Raw genomic sequence first — 17,237 nt, 5'->3', positions numbered from 1 at the left:
ATCTGGGTCATTAAGATCTTTTTTGTATAGTTCTTCTGTGTATTCTTGCCACCTCTTCTTAATATCTTTTGCTTCTCTTAGGTCCATACTGTTTCTGTCCTTAATAAATCAGTAAATCCCATTATATCAATAAATCCCATTATTGATTTCTTTACTTTGAATGTTGTCTTATTTGGATTTTGTCAAGTATCTTTTGCCCCTAATTTTTTAAAGTCCATTAAAATAAGTGAAATTATGATATCTGTGCAGTGAAAGTCGGTCAGTTGTATCTGACTCTTTGTGACCTCATGGACTATACAGTCCATGGAATTCTCCAGGCCAGAATACTGGAGTGGGTAGCCTTTCCCTTCTCCAGGGGATCTTTGCAACTCAGGGATCGAACCCAGGTCTGTCTCCCGCATTGCGGGTGGATTCTTTTATAGCTGAGCCACAAGGGAAGCTCTACCTGTGCAGCACAGTGCACAAATAAGCGAGAAGTTTGAACTTCACAAAAGTGAACACATGCATTTAAATGTCCCCTAAATCAAGATTGGATCATTCATTGAAACCTCTCTTGGCCATTACCCTTCATTAAGAATAACCAACAGTATGACTTCTAACATCGTGAGTTCATTTTGCTGTTTTAAAAATACTTGGCAGTACCACCATGTGTTTTGTATACTTTTGAGTCTTTGGTTCGTTTGTATTTCGAATGTCTGTGCTGTTGCAAGTAGCAGAAGTCTTTTTGGTTTTTGTTCCTGTATAGTACGCTGTTACGGAGAAGGCAGTGGCAAGCCACTCCAGTACTCTTGCCTGGAGAATCCCATGGACGGAGGCGCCTGGCAGACCACGGTCCATGGGGTCGCAGAGTCGGACACGACTGAAGTGACTGAGCACGCATGCAGTACTCTGCTGTATGACTGTATCATGATTCATTTGTTTCTTCTGCTCTTCATGGATATATACATTGTTTCCAGTTTTCGGTGATTGCAATTATACTGTTAAAAACACGCTTATAAATTCTTTTAGGAAACACACATAATTAATTCAAGTTGGGTGTGTTTGTAGTAGAGCTACCAGGGGGTAGGGTCTGTGTATGCTTAATAGCTTCAGCAGATCCTGCCAAGGCTCTGTCCACTCTGCTCTCCCACCAGCAGCTTAGCAGAGTCTCAGTTGCTCTCTGACGCTAGTTATTGCATTATGTTAATTTTACCTACTTTGGTAGGTGCTCACTAGTATTTCTTGATGGTTTTAGTTTCATATCCTGGGAATATTGATTTTGAACACCTTTTCATGTGCACATCAGTCTTGATAACCTTTTTTTTGTGAAGTGCATTTCAGGTCTATTAAAATATGTCTGAGTTGTCTGCTTTTCTTTGATTGAGTTAAGTACTTTGTATATACACCATATATGTATTGCACATTTTTTAAATGCAGTCTGTGGTTTTTCTTTTTACTCTCTTAATATGACATCTTTGATGAACAGAAGTTCTTAACTTTAATGAAGCCTAATTTTTCAGGGGTTTTTGGTGTGTATGTGTTTGTTAATGGCTAGTGCTTTGTGTATTCTAGTCTAGAAAGATTTTGTTCACAGTCATTCTTGTGTCAAGAAATTTTATTTTGTCTTTTTCACTTAGGTCTGTAATTTAACATAATTTGATTTTGTGAATGGTGTGAATTGGTGTTTGTTTACCCTCTGGTTATCCAGCTGATCTGAACCATTTACAGAAAAGATCATAGTGTCCTTAGAGCAGGAAGCTGGTTTTCAGGTGGCCACCCATGTTTGAATGTGTTTCTAGATGCCCTGTTCTCTACTGTAGGCCTGCTCTTCTGCATTTGTATCAGTGCCAAACTGCTTGAACTACTTCTTTGTGGTAATATTTGATAGTTAAGTTCTCCAGCTTTGTTATTCTATGAGATTGTCTTTCTGGTTTTTGGCCCTTTGTCCCTATACATTTTACTAATTTCCACAAAAATACTTCTGGGATTTTGATTGCATTGACTTTTGGGAAAAACTGATATTTTCACAATATTCTTTTCTGTTCCATGAATATGGTATACCTCTGTATTTATTTAGGTATTCTTCCACTTACCTCAGTGATGTTTGTGGTTGCATCTGACTATGTAGAGAATATACACATCTTCCATGTCTAACTGCTTACTTAATTCTTGGTCTGTTTCTTTTGCATCATCTATAATCATCCCAGACCTTTCCTTCATGTCATTTAGTTGTCAGCTCTGTCTGTTGTTGTCGAAATTTCTAATATACTTATAAATTCTATAATGATTATTTTTCTGCTTATTAGCTATCTGGTTTCCTTGTTATTTCTTTTTTAAAAATTCTCATTTCTTTAATCGTTAAAATCTTTTTTTAAGCCTCCAGTTTACTTTATAAGATTTCTTTTTGAGGGGAGGACTGCGTTTTCTTTCACAGTGGGGTCTCCAGCTGTGTATTGCATGCTGTGATCTGGGAGGGCACCATACCACAGGTGCCTCAGATGATTCTGGTGCAAATGAAAGGCAGGGGGTGGCCTCTTTGACTGCATATTAAAATCACCTGGGAGCTTTTAAAAATTCCATTGCCTGGCTTACACCCCAGACCAATTAAACCAAAAGCTATGGGAGTAGACCTAGGCCTCAGGATTTTTAGGTAATTATGTTGTGCGGGCATAGCTGAGAACCACTGCCAACCAAAATTTGAGTATCTTAGAATTCTAGCTTCCATGTGAAAACCATTCCTTTTGCAAATAGACAAAGCAGATATTGGGCATTTAAGTCTAAAAGACTTTGAATAATAGCACTTATCAGCCTCATGACCAGTTTGTATTCATAGACAGTTATTCATACATGCCGTGTTTTAATTTTTATTGGAAAAGATAGAAAAGGAAATTTGGCATCATATAAGTGCTTTGAATGGTATGTAGGGAGATTTATTTTTGGACATAATAAACAGATATGCTTATAAGATATGTTCAAAACTTAGATCTCAAAAGACAGTATTAGACCAAGATTGCATTTTTCTGTGATATCATGACTAGTTTTTAGGAATTATATTAAACATTTGTGTGAATTCATTTTTAATAAAGAATGAGTTTTTTTTAAAGTTATCTTTCTGTGGAAATAATAATATTGCCTATCTTGCTCATAAGATTGTTGTGTGGATTAAATGAGATTTAGAAAGTGCTTTGACCAGTGCTGAACACATGATAAGTTAATCAGTAAATGTTAACTGCAACATTAATGCTGTTGTTTCACTGAGTACATTTTCTCAAGTCTTTCTGGTGTCTTGATGTCAGGAAAATAAAGATTCAAATAAAATAATTTTTATTTGAATCTTTCAACACCTTCAACTAAGATCATATATCATTAAAGTTCAGTTTATGCAATCAAGTATATCGGGCAGATGTGAGTGAAGACTGGCTTAACATTGACTTGGTGAGTGTGTGTGTTCAAGTTGATGGTTTGGAATAGTAAATGATGGGGAATGGGTAAAAGTTGATTTTGCAACAAAAACAAGATGATAATTGCTGTGAAATAAAGGTTACAAAATAGAGCTCCATAACTCACTCATATTAAAAATAGTTAAATTAATGAGTTTGAAGTTAACTTTCTTCCCTCAAGCTGTTGATTGATACTAAGGGACCAAGACAGTTGATGTAAAGCAGAGGCCTTCTGATGCCAGAGGATTCTGCGTTCACCATTCACCCATGTTGATTAAGGATTAGAAATGTTGTGGCATAGATGTATTGTGGGAGGAGGTCAGACAGTCTGTTTTTAATAGGAACGCTAATGCAGCCTGGTTTATTTTTAAGAAACTTGTTCATGAATGCCTTTAGAGCGTTTAATTCCCCACTAGTACATACAGAGGGTTTGGCTTTCATTGAAATATGTATTTTTATAAATATTGGCCTCTTTAGTTTGCAGCATTACAACTTCAGAGTCTTGTGCTTTTAATTCTTAGTTTGAAATTTACCCAGGGGACTTGATAGTGCTCAGTGCTGGTTATATCAGCCTTGGGTCTCCTTTGAGCATGTACGTAGTACTCTGCAGTCTGTCAGTACTTTTACGTTATTTTGCATATACTTTACAGCACTGATATGAGAATATATCTGCTTACAAATGATGAAAGTGAAAATCAGAAGTTAGATGAATTGTTCAGGGCCATATAACCATTAATTATTATTATTATTATGCATTTATATAGTTTTTTCCCTCATAGGAACTCAAGGCACTTGAAAATCTCCTAGTGGTTTTAGATATAAAATATTAAAGACAATTAAAGCATCACTAGCTGTGCATTTGCCTCTGCCTGTAAGTTGCCCTTGAAAGACCGTGACTTTGCTGGAGTTTTGACATTAATGGTACAGGTGATGGAAGCCTCAGGTCATATTAATTCCAGCACAGAAGAGAGTACTGTCATGTGTGTGTCTTTAGACGTTTGCTTGTTGAATGTCTGGATACAGCTCGCAGTTGTTCAGTGATCACAAGTTTGATCATATTTGTGGTGCTTGTGATGTGAGTGATGATAGTCTCAAAAAGCCATTGTTGCCAACACTGTGGAAGATGGATTTACTGTTTCCCGAAGTGCTTATATTGGGAGATCTTGCCAGGCTTTGATTGCCCTTATTACTTGATGAGAGTAAGTTCTCAGTCATGTAGTATTCCTGAAGGTCACGTGCTCAGATCCAGCTTGTTTTTCAGCTCCTTGTCTGCTTAGTGGCTTTATTTTTCTAGGAGTGTGGGTGACAGTAGGTGCCTAAAGCAGCTCGTTTCTAGGTCTTCAGAAGTAACACACATTCGCTCCAGATAAGCAAGTGGACGTTTATGCCTACTTTGTGAAAGCAATTTTTGCTAAAAAATGTGTTGCCCATAGAGCAAGCAATCACGTGTGCTTGCCACCTAATTGCAATGTTTCCACTTGTTTATCTATTCTGACAGTGTACAGGTGCATTGGTTTTATTTGCTCACTCATGAGTTAGCAATGATATTTGCCACACCATTTTCATATAATTACAGGCAGTGCTTCATTCTTCATGGCATAAGAGTGTGGTAGCTTGAACTGGTGAAGGACGTAGATATTCCACATTTTGTCAGCCATGTAAGGAAAATCAGGGTTTGACCATGTCGTGTTGCCTGTGTCACTTTACAAATGAATTAATACTTCACAGAGTGAAATTCTATATATGTGGGATTACATTGGACTCACTTATGGAACTCTGAAATGACTTCTTATCATTGAAAGTGTTAGTCGTTTAGTCGTGTCCGACCCTTTGCGACCCCATGAACTGCAGCCTGCAGGCTCCTCTGTCTGGGGATTCTCCAGGCAAGAATACTGGAATGGGTTGCCATGCCTTCCTCCAGGGGATCTTCCCAACCCAGAGATCACACCCAGGTCTCTCACATTGCAGGCAGATTCTTTACTATCTGAGCCACCAGGGAAGCCCAAGAGTATTAGAATGGGCAGCCTGTCCCTTTTCCAGGGGGTCTTCCCAACCCAGGAATCAGACTGGAATCTCCTGCATTGTGGGCGGATTCTTTACCAGCTCAGCTACCAGGGAAGCCTGGCACGCAGTAGGTGCTTAGAAAGTACATGATGGGGTTCCTGCCTCTTTTCCAGTAGAATCAGGGTTACCGTGGAAGGAAATTACAGCATGTGTTACTCTTATCACAACCTTTAACACACAAACTCATTTAAAATAATAAATCACTTTGATGTATGGTAACATTTAGACCATTCTTTAAATTCATCTGCCCTTCTCTTAAGTCACTGACTCATTTCCTAACCCACCTCCCATCTTTTCATCTCTTCTCTTTTCCGTTATGTCTGATCTTTTCCTACTTTTTCTCAAAACATTTCTATAATTACTCGTCGTCCATTTACATGGTTTTTGAGGGGCTTGCATCGTGGCTGTTTGTTTTTACTGTAGTAGTGGACTACTTGCTCAACAGGTGCAGACCCCAGATACGTATGCCTGTGTAACATGCATAATGGCAGGTGCCCTTGCCCCCAGGAGGGTCCAGGGTGGGAGAGCAGGTAACGAGGGCGTGGGCAGTGGCTGGCCAGGAACACATGAATGTAAGTGCTCACTGGCTCTCCAGGAAGGGGTCTGTTACAGTGAAAGCACCGCTATTGGTAACCACCACGTCACTCGGAAAAGTCTTGTGGGAGGAAGTATGGTCCTGTGGAAGGAAGTTCTGAGAAGAACCACGAGCTCTGAGTCCTCTTGGCCTTACCCCCACCAGATTGAAATACTGAACGGGTTCTCCCAGCTTTTCTTCTGTCCCAGCCTCAGTTTTTTCTGCCTAGATAGTGAAATTTAACTAAGATCCACTGGTTTTATAAACACTGTGGTGTAGCGCATAGGTTTCTTTAGGGTCATAGAAGATACATTCTGTCTTTTTCCTTTTAGTTACCACTAGTAACAAATACTCTATTTCTGGCTACTATTAAGGAATATAATAGTAATTTGTAAAGTGTCGACATTGGCCTGATGATTTCAGTGGCCTTAATCAAAGAAGTTCAGTAAGATTAACTGTGTGTTGCAATCTCATGTTTGTGTGTACAGTTCTTTGTTTGACGCATGTGCAATACCAAACATTTAAACTTTTTAAGCTGTGCATTCTAAGTTTCTATAATAAACACTTTTTTGAAATATGGTTTTCTATGAGAAAGGGAGGGAACAGAATAGAGGGAACAGTAATTTTTAAAAAATTGTTTATATTGGATTGCACTGTGCCTTCATGGTGGTGCATGGACCTTCTCCAGTTGCAGCGAGCAGGGCTGTCTGTAGTTGTCATGCACTGGCTTCTCATGGCCATGGCTTCTCGTTGCAGAGCACAGGCTGTAGGCACGCGGGCTTTAGTAGTTGCAGCAGACGGACTCAGCAGTTGTGGCCTGTGGGCCCTAGAGCACACACTCGGTAGTTGTGGCACAGGGGCTTGGTTGCTTTGCAGCATGTGGGATCTTACCCAACCAGGGATCGAACCTGTGTCCCCTGCATTGGCAGGTGGATTCTTATCCACTGTACCACCAGGGAAGTCCCATATAATAAACATTTATGACTTTTGTAATACGGGGGGGAAAACCCAACAGCAGTCCTTGAGCACGCATCTCCTTTGCTGTAACCATAAATTTGATTGGCTTCTCTTAGATGTTGCTGAAAGCATTTAGAGGTTATCTTTGGATGTTTGAGTTGGGGTGCAAAGAATTGGTCCTTGGTTTTTGTCTCTGAAGACTTCTCTTTTCCCTTAAAACAGCTTTAAGTCTATAACTGGCCTCCATTCAGTTAGACTGTTAGTAAGTTATCAGTTCAATGCATCTAGCTGATTTGTCTTCCTGTTTTTAAATTAGTGGTGAGAAGTTGTAGCCTAGCATATCTAGGCACTTCAGAAATATAATGTGTAATGTATGCACTCATGCCCTTTGAAATAAACCTAATTTTTAAAAGATATTTTAGCCATGCTGAATTGAAAGAAAGCCTTATCCTAAGCTTATGAATTACTCTTGTATGTCCTGTAATATTTTGGTTTTGTTTATAAATGTAAAGAAAGAGACTGTGAGACCTGATACGGAATATGTCAAAGTCAGAGCTCAGCACACTTTGTGAAGTTGTTTTCTGTTCACAGATAACCAAAATAATGCACTGTCTGAAGCCCAGGATGCTGTCAGGTAACAAAGTGAAGCATTTGGTGATATCAGGAGAAAGAAGCTGGCAGCACATTGTTAGGAAGTGTACTCATTGCCTTGTAAAATGGGTAACATACTTAGATATTCTTTAACATGAAGGTGGTTGTTGTTGTTAGTTGGTCTTAGTCTGTAGACCGTTGGTCCTTTCCATCCTTACCGTATGCATTGTCAGAAGAGCCGGGCTAGAGACACCCACCTGGAGCATGGACTCAGGAAATGCAGTGCTTTCCCCAGTGCGTCCTGCTCAAACACAGGTGTTTCTTTTGTTGGTTGAATACTGTCTGATTTTCATTCCTCTGTAATTTACCTGCATGGGGATAAAGAAAGCTCCTACTTATTAAATAAGCTTGAAAACAAGATGAATGCATTGGGTTCTTGGGTAGAACGTATTGGATAGCTCCCTTTATAATGAGACATTTAAAAATCTGCTCTCCTAAAACTGGAAAATGCATTCTCTCCCGTATGGAAAGCAACGTAGTACTGAAATATTCCTCCTTAATTTTGGTCCGAACGAACAAAAGTGTCTGTGTTTATTCCTGCCTAATGCATCACAAATCTGCTGACATGCTAACCTTGGAGTCTTGGCTGGCGTTAATCAGGCCTGTGCACCCGCAGGAGAGAGGCACCTAATGCGCTCCATCAGTGCGGTTTGCATATGGAAGTTCTCACAGGGGAGCTGCCCTGTGCCAGCTGAGGGTTACCTGCCCACTGCAGTTATTGTATGTAATTATCGAACCAATCTGTTCAGCCCAGCAGGGTTTAGATGGTAATCATGAAGCAACACTTCGGAAAAGAAAGATGTGAGGCACTATCCCCTTCTCTCATCACTTACATGAAGTTACAGCCACTCTTCCAGCTATTTTTGAGAAGCAATACCTCCATATACAAATCTGCTAAATGAATGCCTTTGAAAGTTTCGTAAGGTTTAGTCAGGATATTATTTTTATATTTGCATTGCATTTTCTTCAGGACCGTGGTGGGTATGTCTGAGTTCTCATCTTTCCATAGCCACCCTCAGCGTGTTTTGGAACAGTGGGATTAATTGTGGTATATAGATAACACCAGTTCTGACCATTTGGTGGTTTTAAGATGATGTCATTTGAATAGAGTTGTGCTTTCCCTGTAGTTGTCTGTGGAACAGAACCCATGCTTGCCATTAGGAAAAAGAACCGTGGCCTGTCAGCAGGCATTCCTTATACTCTTTCATAGCTGTACACATTACGGCCTGAAGCTGGGAAAATTATTTTTTCAACAAAGTTTAACTTAAAACTAATTGTTAGGAAAATATAAACAAGGACCTTCTGATGTGCTGTAATCTCTGAGATTTGGGAGGTATCAGATGATTTCCTAAATACTACAAACTTACTTTAGGAAGCCGAGAGAAGCTCTGAGTTCTGATGTGGATTTCAACACATTTAAATTTGAGACTACATGGGATAAAGCTGTATGAAAAATACAAAGTTTTCGGTTCATTACTAATGTCCTTCTATAGGTATACCCACATAGAGAGATGTTACGAATTTTAGGGAGGAGATATATATATATATACACACACACACACACACATATATATATGTAGAAGGAGATTGGAGAAGGAAATGGCAACCCACCCCAGTATTCTTGCCTGGAAAATCCCATGGGCAAAGGAGCCTGTGGGCTATAGTTCCTGAAGTCACAGAAGAGTCAGACACAACTTAGCGACTAAATAATAACAAACGTATATAATTATGACTGATTCATGTTGATGTACAACAGAGACTACCATAACATTGTAATTTTCTTCCATTAAAAAAAAATAACCGGATCACTTTCTGTATACTTGAAACTAACACAATATTGTAACTTAACTGTATTTCAATAAAAAATAAAATTAAGAAAGTAACAAGAAAAAAAGAATTTTAAAATGTTTTACACAGTATTGAACTAGTTAGAAACTATAGTTGTGATAGAAAGTAAGAAAAATAAGTTATATGAACATTTGGAAAGAATTGGTTGTGATAGAATGTAGGCATTAGCTCCTAAGTATTAATAACACTTGACTAGAAAAGTACATAGAAAACAGGAAAGGCCTGAGAGACTATTAGAAAATCCATTCTGTTTCTGAGATTTTAGGAGCACTGTATACTTTTAAGACTCTTCCTTTACAGTAAGGTTTATGGCCTTCTTAAACTTAAAAAAAAAAAAAAAAAACAAAAACCCATTTATTGGAAGTTTGCCATTGTTGATTAGTGAATGCAATTTTCCAACCAACTTATAGGGTATAACCATTGATGCAATACATGGGCCAGGTATATATTTTCCTATTAAATGAATTTACTCCCCCACCCCGACCACCCCTCCCACATTGTGTAAAATGGCAAAAGTAAGTATCATTGGCTTGAGCAAGCCATGGTATTAAATTTGTAAAACACTTTGCTTTCAAAAAGGGTTTCTGTATAGTCAGTCTGGGTGGCTAAAACATGACTTTCAATGATAAATTATATGAAGCATAAAAAGGTGGATATAGCAAATGTACCCACTCCTAGGCTAACTATATAGGTAAAGTTTCTCTTAACCGGATTTTCTCTCATCCCTGACCCCTTCCTTAGGTGACTCCCACCCTTGAAGCTGTGTGTATTCTGTATGTTTTGGCGCACTCAATCCTGTATAGATAGATTCGTGCTAATATCTGGTATATTTACTTAATCATCATGCCACATTTCTTTTTCTTTCTTTTAATTTTTATGTGTAAGAAGAGAAAGAAAGAAGCTGAGGAAAGCGTAGAATCTAATGTTGAAGACATGGAATGCTCGGATAAACAGACAGAAGAGGCCACACAAACCCGTAAGTTGAACGGTCTATTAGTTCTTATATAATAAACGCAAATTTCACTTCTTCCCAGTGAATAAAGGGTTAACTGTTTGGGTCGTAACATTCTTATTGTATAATTAAAAAAGTAAGAGAATGTCTTAGACACCATCCATCACGTTGTCCTTGTTCACACATTGTCTTACATACTCTGATCATGTTTCCAGGAATCTGAAGTTGGGACCAGGAGTTGGTCTCTTTTTGCAGATATGGAGCCCAAGACACAGAGCATTTACATGACAGAATGTTGTGAAAGGGTTAGATGTGCAGACCAGAACACACACTTCTCTGGCTGCTCTCTGGCCAACTTCCCACACTTAGCCACAGAACTCTGGGCTTGAAGGGGCATGTCAGGTCAGGTGGTTATACATGGCCTACTGCAGGGTCTGCCAGCTCTTCTGTCAACAAGTTGGGCTGCAAGGAATTAAAGCCTCGAATCATCACTTTTCCAAGCTCTTGAAACAGGAAGCAAAGTATAAAGTCATTTCTTCAGTGGCTCCTACACTGGTTCTGAGAACACCTCAAGCGTGGCTTCCAGAAGTGACCTCAGCAAGGCAGCACTGCGAAGGGCAAGACGAGGTTGGACGTTGGTCTGGTTAGTGAGCGGCCAGCCTGTGGTGTGTAGGCACACCTGTGGGGCTCAGAAAGCGGGGGGAGTGTTCCAGGGTCCATGAGAGATGGTTTACTTGCCTCGGTGAGGAGAGATTCAGAGCTGGCTACAGTACCATTCTTCACCCCCCAATCCCCACCCCCCAAATCTCTCTCCTCTCTGTCTGCCTTTTATTTATTAGTTTGTTGGCCCTGAAATGTTTCTGATTTCTGAAAGAAAAGGCTTATTTTGGGAAAAAATTTCATCAAACTGTCAGTGCCCTGTAGAGCCAGGCCAGTGCTGTGTTTTCCCTTCCCTTAGACAAGTAGCACTGGTGCATGTTTGTGGAAGGCAGAAATTGACTTTTGAGCGAGAATCACCTTCACCCTGATTTTACGATCATTTTCTTCATTGTATATTATGGATAGTTCGTCCTTAGGTTTATCTGAATTTACCCAAGAGAATCCTTGGGACATCTGAAGAGGGAGTGTATAACATCACTCTGGAAGCTAAAGGCTTTGAAACAGTGCCTCTCACTTTTCTGCTGCTGTCTTCCATTCCCTCCTGTTTTTGTTTCCCCCCCACCTCCTCCCCTGTCTTGTTCATTTTGTTATTAGAAAGTGAGGAGTCCCGGGGAGCAATACATGGAAGTATGTCTCAGCCAGAGGCTAGTGGCTACAGCTATGATGGTGACTGGGAGCCAAATCAAGGAGCATTTATAATGATCGAACAATATTTTTACCTAAAGAAACCCCTTACATTTAAAACAGGCAATTTTAGTTTAGGAGAGGGCCTGTGTTGTTATAGTAAGGTTGATACCCATGTAGACCGAAGCCAGTTCCCAGCTGTGCCTGGGGAAGCCTCCTGCCTCCCTTCATGCCTGAGGGTCGTTTGTTCCCTGAACTTTGCTTAATGAGCATCTGAGATATTTGTTTTGGTGCTGATTTTCAGTTTGACTATAATTATGAAAAGTGTTTTTTATACCTAAAATTTTAATTTAAGATCCTTATACTGATGGGTTTTTACTGTAAGAAAATATATTAGTACCTTTGTTTTATTTATTAATGACAAAAGAAGAGAATAGACTCCATCACTAATTTAACAATCCAGATTTTTTTGATGTTAAAAAAATGAAGATAATAGATTCTCTTTTATTCATATAAACTCTGAATTGCTTTAATTAAATGCTGTTATTTTCCCATTGTAATTCTTTTTCTCCATTAAAATATAAGGCTGGTTAAGGTATTTTGCTATCTAAATATTCATAAATGACAGAAATTTTACCTGAGATAGTAAAATGTTATTGCTTCTTGCAAAGAAAAAAAACCATCCAGGGGTTCATGAAAATGTATGTATTTGTATTCATCAATTTAAAGTAACTTGAAGGAGAAGGCACATTATTACATTTGAATTTTTTAAAGAAATGCATAATACGATTCAGTGAATTCTGTGTTTCTAGAGCTTTAAGATTTTGTGTCAGAAACATGTTTCAAGAATGGTTACCTCTAACAGCTGCTTTAGAAATGTCAGTTTCTTCATTAACAATTTTATTTTCAAACACAATTTATGGTTTACAATATGGTAAGAGATTTTTCTCACTGTGTGATCTTTTAGAATGCTGTGCCTAGCAAAATGGGAGCAACTTTCCTTTAATATCTATTTAGACCATTTTAAAAATGTGTATAATTTTCTTGATACACCTAAACTCATTTTGACTAGCTGGGGGTCTATTGTGTAAGAACACTTTCTGAAAGCTTTCAAAATGTGTATTGTGTAGGTTTTCTTGAAGAAAGAGAGGGGGTGACAGGGTGGTTTTCAGGAAGAACAGAGGCCTCTAATCCTTTTATTTTTATGCAAGGCATAATTTTTACCAATTGAGGAAATTTGGTAATTTGCTGCAAGTAATTTTTTTCCCCCACAAAATGATAAACCTTTAAAAAAAACCACATGTATTCTGGCATTTCAAAACCATGCCAATATTTCAGAATTGCACTAAAAATTAGTTAATATAGCCATGATATTTATGGCTAGTGTACTTTGTCCCTGCTGTTCATACAATAGACAGTACTCAACAGCCTACTCTTGGTGATGGTATTTTTCAAGTACCTTGGATTTTGGACTATTCCTGAGGGTTCTTTGAGGAAAGCATGACATGTTTACCCCTTGAAGAGCTATGGTCTAGTAAAGGAAGAGGTATTTCTAAGGCACCCTGCAAAGAAATTTCCCACTTTTTTTTTTTCCTTCTGCATCATAGAAGAATACCCCAATCTTGTATATTTTAGTTTTCAAATATTAAATTTTACACATTAGTCTTATGATTGGGCCTTTTACTCATAGTAAAATATTAAGAAAATGAGTATATATTTTAAAGGGATTGGAGGAGAAATAGCTTTTTTCTTGAAACAGTCAGAATTGATTATTAGGAGCCATTTTGAATTGATACCTGTAACAAGGTGTCTACGTTGCATAATACTTATTATATAATAAATTCTAGGTGGTGATGGCATTATTAGTTGCAGTGGAAAACTTTAAATCTAGATTGAATGGGGATAAGTAGCAGTGCGGTGTTTAAGAGTAGAATGTCAAATTAGGACATTAATGAGAAAGTAGTTATAACTGTTAACTTTAGTGTCCTTTGTAATGTGGCAGTAGATTCAGATTTTATTGAAAGGTAGATGTATTCCCTTTGACCTTGATTTTGTGTTATTCTGTTATGCCAGTTTCAGACAATCACAGCGGTTTCAGTTTTCTATGCAAAATTAATTTCAAAGTTATTATAGTAAAAACCTAAAAGTCTGCCATGGGATATTTTTAAAAGAAGGCCATATCACAAAAATTGAAGAAAAACTCTTAAGCCCACCATAGTATATAGGCTGAGCACTATGAGTGGTGGTGAAAAAAAAGGCATTTATATAAGATTAAAGTTTGCATGAATTGAAATGTATGGCAACTGAATAGAAACTAGAACCTGGAGAATTAAAAAAAAAAAAACAACTGATCTTCCAATTAAGTACCTAAATAAACCTATAATCAGAAAGCCTTTAGAAACTGTGTGTGATTAGACATGTGTGGTAGATATTTTGTCCTAGATTCAAAGGATGTTTTGTTCACTTCAGAAAAGAAGTATTGATCTCTTTGTTGTTCAGTGCGCTCATTGATCACTTGCGGGCTCCTCGCTGCCCTCACCCTGGTTCCGCTGCTCTCTCCTGGCGGAAGGAAGCCCGAGGCCTGGAAGGCACACTCCACTTGCCAGCACAGGCGGCTGTGATTGGGCTGGGCTCGTCCTTCTGCCTCTGCTGTGCTTGAGGTGGAGGTGGCCTGGGGTGTGGGGGGACAGAGTCTCCTTGGGGAGGCGGATCCACGTACCCCAGATAAAGAAGCGCTGGTTTCTCCCAGCCCAGGAGCTATCTTTGGAAGGCACGTAGGCCAATGTCAGATGTGACGCTTTTCTAGAAGGCAACTTGGTTGGGATCTACTTAATTCCTAGTGGACAAGACTTAGCATTCCAGAATAGCCCACTGCTCTCCTGCCTGAAGAGCAGAGGGAGCAGGCTTTAAAAAGCAACGCATCTAGGCACAATTCCTGGCTTTTCATAATAGCGTAACTCAGTGCTTTCCCCCAAGGAACACCTACCTTGTTGCTATGATTTATATTAGGAGTTAATGTTTTAAATTGCACAGTAAAAATTTGGGGGAGAAATAGTTCATGACCAGTGTAAATGGGGTATATTTTACCAGTGGATGCATTCTCATATAACCTCCAAGTAGAAGGTAGACTTGGTTAGAATGTCTTTTGACACACTAAAAAAAATGACACAATTTCCTAAGATTTTCAGGGTATTAACAGTTATAAATTGGTGTCTGAATTTCATCTCCACTGACTACTCCACAAAATCACAGTTAGATTTTAAATATTAGTAACTGTATATGGAAATGCTTATATATCTGTTATTTTGCTTTTGTAAAGTAATGATTAATGATTTAAATCTCTTTGTTTTCTCTTCAAGGTTCAAAAACCAGAAAGAGAGTGCAGAAGTAAATATTGTGAACTGGTTTTCTTTTCTTCCTTCATTTGGCTTTCCTCCTTTCCAGTTGACCTTTTCCTCCTTTTCTGTATTAAGTGTTTTATTTTCATGTGAGTCTTGTGGAAGTGGAGGTAACAATGAAGTACCTATGTGTTTGAAAAGCAGACTTTTTTTAATTAAATAAATACTTTATGCAATTTATCAAAGCCTAATTTATAAAATGTACCAATTTTAAGGTTCTACCCTTGAAGCTGTCCCACGCAGTGTGTTTGCACTTTTTAATTATTGTATGTTTTCCAGAGTATAAATGTCCGACAAAAGCCTTACTTTTAAGGAAATACACAACTTAAAATAAAGGTCCTTTTTTGCTTGGTACAAATACACAATTTGTTGTGACCATAAGATTTTAGTTTGTATTGATTTTGTTCAGTTTCACAAGCATTTATTAATCACCTGCTGTATGAAATGAGAGGTACAAAAAGAAGGGAAAGGATTATGGAAGAAAACATAGAATAGTAAGTATATCCGTGAGAAATGAAATATGTATTTGAAAGATTACATGAGAATTAGTTAAGTGTGCAAGCTGTATGATAAGAAAACAGTTATCACAAGGTGGCATGATCAAAGATTTTATAGACTGGCTTCCTTTAAGGAAATACTGTCAAATATATACATGTGACTTATTGTTCATTTACAGGAGATTATTTTTCTTACAAGTTTTTTATTTTTTATAGCATATACTTGTATAGAAAACCAAACACTTCAGAGTTTAAGTGATTAGAAATTTTAAAATGTGGACTTTTTATAGTTGAATTAGGAATAAAGCTTGGAATTTAAACATAAACAATTTCAAGATTTGCTTCATTAGAGAAATTGGAATCGGATTGGATTTTCTAAGAGTGGTATGCCTTACAACTTGTAACCTATACGGTGTTTTTAGATGGTCTTTTATTTAAATATTTAAGCATTTATTTAATATGTATTCAGAATATAAATAGCATTAAACTGGCAATTTCTCTTGCTTAGGACAAGGCTAAAGTAGGTATTAGAGTTTTTTCAAAAAGCAAGTTGATTTGAAGAAAATATTAACTAAATAATAGTACAGGTGGATGTAGACATACCAGAAATCGTCAGGGTTGTACCAGGTTTGAGCCACTCCGAACCAACACAAAGACTTTACCCTTTGCTCTCCAATGTGGGTATTTAGTTGTCAACACAAAGCATTTATCACTGTGGTGGTTGGATATTGAAATATGCAAAGCAGATCTGCAACTTTCCTTTGAAGGTTAATCTTTTAAACGCCTCCTGAAGTTCTTGGGCTCTGTGTCTTTACAGAATAGAGAACTAGATTTTGGGCAGAACCTCCTCCAGTTTTCTGTAGATTGCTGGATTTTCATCAGTGCTATGGACTCAAGTTTATTTGTAACACCTAAAATCGACTCTCGAGTTCTGTTTCAAACACATTGACGCTTAAAATAGGATAAAATGTGTGTGGCGTGTTTTTGTGTATATGCCTTAGCCTTTTTATTTTTCAAAACACAAAAACATAGCAAAAACCTGTTGGTTAAATATTAAGAAAACAAATATTTCCTCACATATTGTTTTTAACAAGTGCTGGCATTTTCTCGAATGTTACTCTATTGGCAGGGCTGCAGAAATGAAAACCCAGTAGCCGCAGTAGCCAGTTTGATTCCTCAGCTGCATCCCCTCGTTCTGCTGTTCTTCTGTTCCCTACCTCTCTCGGAATTTTCTTACCCCATATATTTTTCTAAAAAGTGGTCAAATAACCTCCTTGTCATTCGGAGTTAGGCTTTTGATCCTTGACTTTTTCAGTTCCATACTTGTTGTTTTCAGTCTTGTGTTGCTTTCCGGTCCCTGCATCCAGTGGATTTGCCTTTCTTCCTTCTTCCTTTACCATGCAGCGTCCACGTGGGACGTTCCTGTCCCCACCATGGCCTGCCTTCCCCTCTGTGTTCTTAGGTCCTTAGTGATGAGCAAGGGTTGCAGCTCTGTTGAGGACCCACACCTGTGCCAGGCACTTGCCTTCAGACAACGGGAGCTACAGGTGCTCTGTATTTTCTAGAAAACAACTGATAAATCTTGGATAACCA

General features: G+C 38.2%; 1 protein-coding gene across 5 annotated transcripts in view; it reads left to right on the top strand.

The window, feature by feature from the left end:
• Positions 1-15,327, top strand: part of VRK1 (VRK serine/threonine kinase 1) — an 80,959-nt gene extending 65,632 nt beyond the window's left edge. For 4 of the 5 annotated variants that reach the window (XM_045163835.1, XM_045163838.1, XM_045163837.1 and 1 more), the window contains 2 exons: positions 10,399-10,489; positions 15,109-15,327. In XM_045163835.1, coding sequence (XP_045019770.1) covers positions 10,399-10,489; positions 15,109-15,140 — 123 coding nt within the window. In that variant the 3' untranslated portion in view covers positions 15,141-15,327. The remainder of the gene's footprint in view (positions 1-10,398; positions 10,490-15,108) is intronic. The other variant, XM_045163836.1, reaches the window with a different exon arrangement.
• Positions 15,328-17,237: the final 1,910 nt, after the last annotated feature.

This window comes from Bubalus bubalis, chromosome 20, assembly GCF_019923935.1.
Source record: "Bubalus bubalis isolate 160015118507 breed Murrah chromosome 20, NDDB_SH_1, whole genome shotgun sequence".
Taxonomy (NCBI): domain Eukaryota; kingdom Metazoa; phylum Chordata; class Mammalia; order Artiodactyla; family Bovidae; genus Bubalus; species Bubalus bubalis.
The sequence above is the reverse complement of the archived record's forward strand: the minus strand, read 5'-3'. Positions and strand labels throughout refer to the sequence as shown.